At 31.5% G+C, this 10,511-nt stretch overlaps 1 protein-coding gene across 1 annotated transcript in view; it reads right to left on the minus strand.

Annotated features, from left to right (window-relative positions):
- The window catches only part of LOC117167473 (homeobox protein Hmx), a 39,194-nt gene extending 29,314 nt beyond the window's left edge, over positions 1 to 9,880 (minus strand). The window contains exon 1 of the mRNA XM_033352440.1: positions 9,046 to 9,880. Within this exon, the coding sequence (XP_033208331.1) occupies positions 9,046 to 9,602 (557 nt within the window). The 5' untranslated portion in view covers positions 9,603 to 9,880. The remainder of the gene's footprint in view (positions 1 to 9,045) is intronic.
- Positions 9,881 to 10,511: the final 631 nt, after the last annotated feature.

Genomic DNA, 10,511 nt, shown 5'->3' on the forward strand with positions numbered 1-10,511 from the left:
CCAATTAGCACAAATGGTAAGTTCCGACAGTGCCTACAAGTGTGCCTACTGGCCGCTAGATGGCAATACCGGTTTCATATGTATACACCTGGTATTTAAAACTTGAAAAGATTTAGAAAAATCAAATTCTGCTGCGGCAGGTTTTTTTTCGTTAAAAATAAGTAAATATAAAAGGCCAATGCGAAATAAAATTGGAGACCAAGTACTTTATTTAACGTAACTAGAGAATTAAGTAGTCCCAAAACAAAGTTCCAAAGTTCACTGGAAATGTTAGGTTTCAAGCCAATTATATTCCAATGTGCAATATACTATACTTTCAGGAAAGTTTTGATTAAATTTCTTGATTGAATTTAGGTAGATTTAACTATGCTCTCTATAGTAACGTAAGAGATTCTCAGAATGGACTCAAATGAGATTAGGAACCTTAAATTAAACCATAGTTTTTCTTCTAATAAGAAAGTTTTACTCTACCACGATATCTATTTATAACGTTCAGATAGAGTGCTGCACAAATAAAATATAAAGTTAAAATATATTATCGAAATGTCTTACTGATTGAATTAAAAATAACAAAAGTCCACAATATTTTTTACAACTACCACTCCTATTTATGTTTGAAGTATGCTTTTACAATGTAACATAATTTGAACTCTACTTGTTTTTATTCCCGAGATGTTAAAGAAGCCATTAAAACTCTACGTGTCTAATCTGATGAAATGGAAAGGTCGACATCTGAATTAGGTTAATAGTGGTAGTTTAAAAGGCCAGAGGCATATCGAAGGGATAATCGTCATCAGTGGGACATTTCCGAAGCGCCTATAATGCCCAAGAGTGGAACTTAATCAAATGGTAAACGGGTGGAAAACAAGCAATTCGAGCCGTCGAGCTAGCATCGTAGGGGCGAGGCGAGGTGAAGGAGTGTAAATCTGATAAAATCATCTCGAACCCTCGGTATCGACCCTTTCAGCGCAAAGCAGAGGCGTTCTCGGGTTCCTAGTAAATATATCTATCTGATCTACCCTGTGAATGTAAGTAACGTAAGTAACGTAAGAGGGTGGTTGTTGCTACGGTTGTTATTAAATGAGACAGCCTAATAGGCCCATTACGGACCCTCGGTCCATTCCCACATAATATAATCCTCACCGCACGCGCACACCAACCCCCTTTCTTTCCACCCCCAATGTGCCATCATGTGTCTCAATCTGCGTTGTACCTCAACGCCTACTTAGAACGGATAATAAAATCTGATCAAATATCCGTCGTTACCAATTTCGCGAACCACCGATAAAACTACTCAAAAACGCATTGCTAAATATCTTTGTGAGATTCAAAACTTCAAAGAAGAGGCATTGAGAAATGCTTGCTTAGGCCGAACTTGTGTACGAAGGAGTAAAGGTACTCTTTCACTATCAAATCCTCAAAGGCAGACTTCGAATAGGCACCCGCGAAAGCTTCGTCCGCCAACAAAACTTTTGGCCAATGGGGTACCGATACAAGGCGCCGCTTTCTAAAGAAAATGTTTTATCATTCCCCTGATGTAAGCTTGTGATTCGAAAGAGGTCTTATATGCAGTTTTGTAGTGATTATTAGGTATTGGTCATATAAGCTATATATCAGCTATTTTTATCTACGACATGCGTTCATTTAAATTGAAAATCCTCAAGGGGTAATTCGGTACTAAAAGGATTTTGATTTTTTTATTCTTTAAATTATTATGATTAGATTCTGACCTTCCGATGAAAATGATAAAATGAGGTTTTTATTAAATTAGAATTTACTATTAAAAGCAGAGTTAGTTTAGATGGTTATATAGATTCAATTTAAACTAGAAAATATCGAGTGATCTTTCAAGTGTCCGTTGGGAGACATTGAATTGTATCAGGTTTCTCGTTCAATCACTGAAGCTAAGCACCGTTTGGTTCGGTTATACTTGGATGGAGGCCATCGTATTATGCAAGTATTTTTGTTCAAAAAAATTAATGCTTGTTTTTCGATGCTTTAATATTTTAAGGATAGTACGAAATGGTCCTGATACAATTTGTTCACACTGCTTTTATCTTGCTTGTTTTTTACCTTTCTTAGTATCTAGTTTTGTTCTTACGAAAAAATACCAATTTTCATTTTTCACGAAATTAAATCTAATTTTCTTTCTTCAACAGGCGGGCATAAGAAATTTTTTGGAATAAATGTACCCTATTAGTAATAAGTTTGGAAAAATAAATGAATGACCCTTTTGCAAAAATTCAGTTTAAAAATTTTCAATAAGGTGGATTTTTAAACAGAGTTTTGAAATGAACGAAAATATATATCAGAATCGAAAAGAAAGAGTGAAATATCAATATTGTTTTTAATACTGCAAAACTTTAAAAAAAAGTTAAATGTTTTACAAACTGCGTCACCAATTTTAAAAATCTCATACTTAAAACTTAGTCAAAAAATTTGGTTCATCTAATCGGTAAAATAAGCATAGTAAAAAATATCTTGAAAGATAACATATTCTGTCCCGAAACCATTCTGCGACTTATCATGCACGGGCTGCCTGATTTGCAATGAATTCGGTCCATGTAGAATTGAGATAAAGAATAAAATAAAATTTGCTATGTTGCTCATAGATACTTTTATTTTTTTATATCAGTGTTTTAGGAATAAGAAAAATGAGGGAACTTTAGCTTTTATACACGTATGCTGGAAGCTTTTTTTTAGTCTAATTTTTTTCGTGGACGTTTGAAATTGAAGCTTTTGGTATGTACGCTTCGGATATACTTTGCTATTTGTCATTGTCAAATTTTCGGAAACATTAGCAATTAAAAACATGCAATTAAATAAAAATAACATTTTTTGACTTATGGAGATGTTTACGAAACTCTTATTTAAATTGGCATGCAGACCTCGCCGTGTACTGACTTTTTAAATATAATTTGGAAATTTAGTGTAAGTCCAGTATTTGCTGCTTTTTCAAAACACGTTTTATTTGTTTTCAAATCCTTTAAAATTCCACTGCACATTATATTAAAATAAATTTGTGTTTTAAATTGTTAAAAACAATTTTGAATTCAAGAAAATATTCAAATATGTGAGATATGTAAAAACTACTAAGGGCTTTCTGTACTGTACAAAAATCACGTAAAGTTCATGCATTGGAAAATTTTGTAGCACTATCCAATTTGTTATATATAGCTTGAATATAAATAATATATCATGATATTGTTTATTTGTCAAACGCTACCAACTGGGCTCTTAAAGAAATGTGAAACACAAAATTGAGAAAATTTTAATGAATATATTTTTCTGTAATTTATGTAAACGATTTTATCACATTAATTTTTCGCTATAAAGAATTTTATTTTTATTTTAACATATTTCTGGTTTTCTACTGATATAGCATATGTTAATTAAAGTGTAAGAAATTAATTTTTTATTGTCACTTACATGATTATACAGTGCAACTCTTCATTTTCAAATATTTATAAAAAAATATGAACTAAAGTTTACGGCGGAAAGAAAATTTTGAACTGAAATGATTTCTATCTACAGGCCTCGTGGACCGATCTCTATATCCCTCTTTGTACCCCATACTCAGTTAAAATTATTAAAAAACCCTATTTTCAAGATTTAGTCCCTAGCTTTCAAGATTCAGGCATTTTAGTAAATAATTGCAAAAATCAGGGAATTTCTGTAAGAAGTAACTGTAAAAAATGGTCAAGGGTTGCCACACGGTCATTTTTTTTCTCAAATCACTTTTTAGTCCCTCTTTTGTACGAAAAGTTCATACTAGTGACTTTTATTTCAATGAATTAACTCATGGGTTACTTACTGTTCAGTTTAGGTCTATATTTCTGAATGATTCTATACTTTTTTGAAATATTACTGGATATTTCTAAAGATTCCGATAAATTTTCAATAGATTTGAATAATTGAAAGCAATTTTTAAGATTTCAAGGTATTTTTAAAACCTCTAAGGCATTCTAAAGAGCTTTTAATTTAAAATAGTTAGGGAATTTTAAAAGATTCCAAGGAGTTTTGTATTAATTTAATTTATTCATAGGAGTTTCAAGGTGTTTGAAATATTTTAAGATACAGAATTTTCAAAAATTTCGGAAGATATGAATATTTTAAAAGATTCCACAGGACTTGATCAGATTTCCGGGGATTTTAATGATTTTAAGGCATTTTAAAGCTCACAATGTATTTTAATTAGTTTTCCAGGGTTTCCGTAAATATTATAGAATTTCACGGGTTTGTATAACATTTTAGTGGATTTTACAGAATTTATTTACGAGAGGTGAGATATTTTCTAGGCTTTCAAAGAGTTGAACAGATTTAAAATTATTTTTTGGAATTCATTCTGAATTCTTTTATATACTTTGGAATTCTTTTGATTTATTCAATTCACTTGAAATTTTCTAAATTTAGTGAATTTTACTTATTTAATGAATTTTTTTTTAATCAAAATTTTTTATATAATTGTTCTTTTAACCAATTTTAAGAGATATCAAAAGAATTTAAGGGACTTGAAATATTTAACGCTTTTGAAAAAAATTACAAAGAAATGTTTAATTTATTTCACAAGAAGTGAGGGATTTTGTAGGGTCTCAAAGATTTGAAGAGATTTTCAATTATTGTTGGCATTTGTGTTATGAATTCGTACTGAATTATTATTGATATATTCCAAATTCTTTTAAATTCTTTTGAATTCTTTAAAGTTCATTCAATTTTACTCAAATCAAGGGATTTTTAAAAAGTTTTTTGTTTAATTCATCTTGAAGTCTTGTTAACTGATCTTAAATTTGTAGGCATTTCATCAAATTCTTTTGAATAACCCTTTGATTTATTTGAACTGATTTCAAACTTACCGAATTCAATGAATGTTTTCATATTTTTGTATTGTTTTTAATTCACTTGCTTGTTTTTTAAATCTAGCTTCATTTTTCTGAATTTCATCGAATTCTTGTCATTTCCCTTGAAATCTTTTAAATTTACTGAAATTTTCTAGAAATGAATGGATTTTTTCGATTTTTGAAAAAATTTTTGCAAGTTATTTACATTTTTTCGAATTGTTTTGTAGTGATTAGTCACTATTTTGGTTAGCAATTCGCAGGGTTTTAATAGATTTGAAGATTTTTTGGAATTCACCTTGAATTCTTATTAAATTACCCTGAATTCTTTTAAATTCTTTGAACTTTTTTCGTTTCCTTTAATTCTTCTAAATTTTCTTAATTCTACTTAAGTCGATCGGTTAAAAAATTCCATATTTTTGAACTGTTTTCAATTTATTTGTTTCCTTATTAAATTCAGCATGATTTTTAAATTAATTTCATCGATTTTTTCTTATTTCCCCTAAATTTTTCTAAATTCTCTCAAATATTACTGAAATGAATGGATTTGTTCAATTTCCTATCAATTATTACAATTAATTTGAATTCATTTGAATCAATTTGTAGCCAATAGTCTTTTTTCGGTTGGAAATAATTAGGGTTTCAAATATATGAAGTAATTTGATTTTTTTAATTCACCCTAAATCATCTTCTAAATTTACTTGATTTAATGAAGTTTTTAAAAGTTAAAAATCTTTTAATTTAATTGATCCTGAAGTCTTTTAAACTCACTTTGAATTCGTAGGTATTTCCAAAAAAAATTCTTTTGAATTATTCTAAATTCATTATAAATTTATCCTGAAGGTTGTTTTTTATTCTTTGATTGCTAAAAGAGTACCCTTTTAGCGTGACAAAAAGTACCCTTTGGTCCCTATATTTTATCACATAGGAACTGTGACATCTGGCTACCTATTTTACTTTAATTCGTGTACGAAAGCTTTTTATTTATTAATTAATTTATAAAGAAAAATGAACAAATCTAATTGTAGAAAAAGATTTGATAATAACGCTACTCCTTTCCATACGGAGAATAGGAAGGTCATGTAGGTACATTTTATATTCTTTATACTTCTAGAATTTTCATGCCGTGCACTTTTGAATTGTGTCTCTCGTGGTTGGATACTCAGCAAGCTGCATTGTTTATATATTTATTTGACATGGATATTTAATAACTTATATAAACCGACTTCACTTTGCTATGGAAATAACAATTTATAAATTATTAAATAAAGCATCATTAAAAAATTTTTGATAAATAAAAAAAATCATTCACAAAAGTTCATCAAACTAACCATTCTTGTATATTTTGAAGCCAAATTGTTTCTGTACATTCTCGGAATATGATAGGAAAATCTACTGGACGTGATACTGAAAATTTTGATTTAAAAAAATGTGAATAGAGAAGACGCATAAAAATGGATCTTGTAATAATATATCGTAGAACTTAAACCGATTTGTGTGAAAGTATAGTGGAAACACAAAGCTAAATATCTTCAAGCTACTTCGCTTGTATGGATTCATTTAAGTTTGCGGTTTCTGGTTATAATTTAACTTGACCTGCAAGTATTGTTCCTTAAGTATGATATGTTGAAAATGAAATTCATTTTTCTTTAGACTGTAACTTTTTCAAGCGTATACGATAAATTTACGTTGATCCCTATCTGGAAACACTCAGCTGTCTTCAGGGAAAATAGGCGAACGTCTAAACAGCGGATTAACCGACTAGCTTTAGGCGTTTACTCGAGCGCGTAATCGGTTACCGACATAATTAGGCGAATAGACCTTCGAAATTTCTTTCCCACTGTTAACGGTTACTTTCGCTCATTATTTTGTAAACTTCCAGTTTATCTCACGAATACAGTTTCAGGTATGCTGAGGATGACACTATTTGGCATTGACAAGCGATTACTGTAGTAATTGATCCGCAATGATTGTAGCAATTGAAAACGTAAACATTGCTACCTGCTTAAAATCAAAGAAAGTATTTGATTGTCTAGAGAAGAATTAAGCAAATAGAAAAGTGATCAATATAAAAAATTATGATTAATTTGAAAATTATGATAAGTAGAATACAGGTGAATTAAACAAATTAATTTAAAATTAATGCCAAACAAATTAAGCGCTACATATTTTTATCTTTTAGTTTGCGAGTAAAAGACTTCGATTGCCCTAAAAATATATTTAATAAATCGTTAAACTTTATTCCCTGCTATAAAGATATTTCAGGACGAAAAACGTGAATATTTGTTGTAACTGCAAACTGTTTCACACATAAGAACGACATGATAAACTGAAAATACATTGGTGTCATCCGCAGGATACTGTTCACAGTAAAATGTTTTTTAATAATTCCAAAATAGATTTTTTTATTAAATTTATTATTTATTTTTTATTAATTTTATTAGACGAGTCTACTTGAATGAGGAAAATGCGTTAGGCTCGTTATTACATATGAATCAAGAAGTAAAAAATAAAATACACTTTACAATGTAATAATTTGAGTAAATTGTAGATACATACACTCTTTAAAACAAATAAAATAACGAAAATTTGAAAATGAATATATGGGGTATCGTTTTTAATATGTTCATTTAAAACTGAGCATGTAATAGTATTTTTGGGAATATTGGAACTGAAATTTGAAAATTCTTTGCAAAATGAATAAATTCTGTTGAAAATATCACTGTATTTTTGTTTAGTTTAATAGTATTTTGAGACCTAAACTTTTTATTGCCAATTCATATTATTTTCAATCAAATTAATTTGTCTTGCATAATGACTATTGCAGTCGATGTGATTTTAGGCCTTCAAAAAAGAAATCGCTATTAAGAAATAAAAAAATTAAAAAATGTATTCATGCATAAATTCAAGTATAAATTGCAAAGCTTCGGCAATACAAAATTAAAAAATAATTATAATTTTTTTTAATTTTTCTCTTGTGACACAAGTACACAAATTTAAATTGCACAACATTAGTTACGTATAAATCAAGTTAACATTGAATCTGTACAAAAATCTAAATTTCAATTTATTAACATAATGTATAGGTGCTCAATAATCTTAAATACATTTATTTTCTAACTAGATTGCTTTTGTGATTTGTTAGTTAATATTTCAGCCCCTAATTTTTAATTCTCCCTCTATTTTCATCCTTATTATTTCTATAGAAACAAATGCTAATGTTTGGCTATTAGATACCTAAGCAGAAAGTACGAATCATGCCGGGGGAGCATAATTATCTCATATTACATCCTCATCTGAATAGATTTTTGTATTTTGCATCATGAACAAGAGAAAGCGAGTCAGCATACACAAAACACTATTTAAGCTCGTAATATGATTCGACAAAGAACTTAAATCGTAGCTACTGAATATTTTTTACATTCATTTTTCATCAATGAACCAAGTATTAAATAAAAATATAAAACCGTCACATTTTCAGTTTTTTGTTTGCGAAAGAAAATTCTGCAATTGAGCAAACCTAAAACTAAAAACTAAAAAATCTACATTTAGATAAGGGTATAGAATCTGATTGCAATCATACTTTCCAAAGTGAATGATTTTATAGATTAAGCTATTAGTATTTAGTTCTCAAACCCGATTCAGCCTTAACATCTATAATATTATCTCAACCAAAAAATTAACCACCGGAACTCAATATAGAAACACATTATTTAGAAAATTGTGATTACAATTTCATTAAAATTTAAAAATTTAAATAATATTCCACGTAAAAAAACTAGATTAATTTGTAGGGATGCTGCTTTCTTCATGTGAGAAATTGATTCAGATTCTATCTGATAGAATCAATTTCATGCCATTAATTTCAATACGAAAAAAATGTCTATGAATCACAACCTTTCTTTTTGTTTAAGGATGAAGTAAGATTAATTTAGTAAGCTTGATGTGTTCCTTATATCTTATTTTTGACCAATGTGATGTCTAAATAAAATTTTTTTGGTACTCAGTTCACTATGATCCACTTTATAGCAAAACTAATCGCAGTAATAAATTAACTTGCCAATAACGAAGACGTATTGTTGCTTGCAAATTACAAAGAAGATCTCTAATAATTCGCCATTGCTGAGTATTTCAATGCTTAAAGAGAATCTATATTCTGACAATTATACCCCCCCCCCCCCAGACACATTAATCTTGTAATATCATGTACCTGGAAAGCATAGCGAGATCCGCCGACGCTTGATGTCCCATCAACGTACTATTCGCATCACTGGAGGAATAAGCTGAGACCGGACTAGTATTGCTGAGAGTGCAACCAATCCCGACGGAATTGCTCCTTGTCTCCGTCGAATGATTGACCTGTCTTTGCCCACCAGGAAGTTTTAAAGAAGACGTCGAAAGTATTCTAGAACCCGGACTCCCACATGAAATCATTCTTTGATCACTCTGCGAATTCGGAGGATGCAGTGGCGACGATCTATCCGCATCAGATTGTCGTTCACCAGAAACCGACGTCGAATCCGCCGGCGGGGATTCCGGTCTCCCAAGAATATTCGAAATACTAAAAGAAGTGTATTGCGAATTGCAAGCCGGCCTTAAAGTCGCTTTTCCAACGTCAAAACTAAACGGATTCCCCAATCCACATCCACCTTTTCCATTCTTTTCCTGAAGTAGCATTTCGGCGGGTGTGGAACTGCTTCTTGAACCGTCCAACTCCAAATCCTCTTCCGAAACTACGGAAACTTCAATTTCTGTTTCACCCGACATGTCCTTCACCCCCGAAATTTATCACGATTTTCCTCACTGGTGTCCGTTCAACAAAGCCAGGTTTTTGCTTTTTTCAACCTTGCTTTTCGCCGACGGACCGTATTCACCTAATGCGGTAACATTTACCCGACACATCAGTCCTGGACCGCATTTCGGTTGCTGGTCCCGGAGACATCTTTCTTTTCTTGGTCACTTATAATCGGAAATGAAACCGCCCTCGCGCATCCGACGGGAGGACGCGCCTCGAGAATTGTCGGCGATTCGAACGATCGACCGACATTCGTAAGCGATACCTGGACGACAGGATGATAGGGGACAAGACGCTCTTCAAAACCACCCCCGCCCAATCCGCCAACCCCACCCTCAAAGGATCCCACCACTCTTTCTCAATCAGTCTCCCTGCCGCATTCTCAAACCCCTGGCCTTTAGCAACCAACGCGCATAAATGACTCACAATTTCCACTTCCTCCACTGATCACTGCCTAATTTTGCCGGCCACTTTAGCTAACCATCTACACTCTTCACTCTTATTATCAGGAATTTGTGATGAGTAATTATTTCAAGTTTCTCCAGCTTCAAGTGTATTTCTGCACTAGCACTTTTGTTAATCCGAGGTTTTTTAGAAGGCTTTTGTTGCAACTGGTTTCGTGTTTCTTAGCTGATTTCGTTTGGAAATTAGCCTATCCTAAATTATTCTCAAATATTTCCCAATCGATGTCTGTTCCCCGTAGTTTTCGTGAAGACTGATATAACCACTCGCGGAGCCTGCTAATCTTTCTCACTGATTTCAGACAATTACCCCTCATAAATTCTTCAAATTGTTAATCGCGTCTTTCGGAGTGTTTCCAGGTGGGGTGTCCCGTTTACAGGGATCGAGCGACTGGTGATCGACACTCTCCGTACTAAGGG

Source organism: Belonocnema kinseyi, chromosome 2, assembly GCF_010883055.1.
Source record: "Belonocnema kinseyi isolate 2016_QV_RU_SX_M_011 chromosome 2, B_treatae_v1, whole genome shotgun sequence".
Lineage (NCBI taxonomy): Eukaryota > Metazoa > Arthropoda > Insecta > Hymenoptera > Cynipidae > Belonocnema > Belonocnema kinseyi.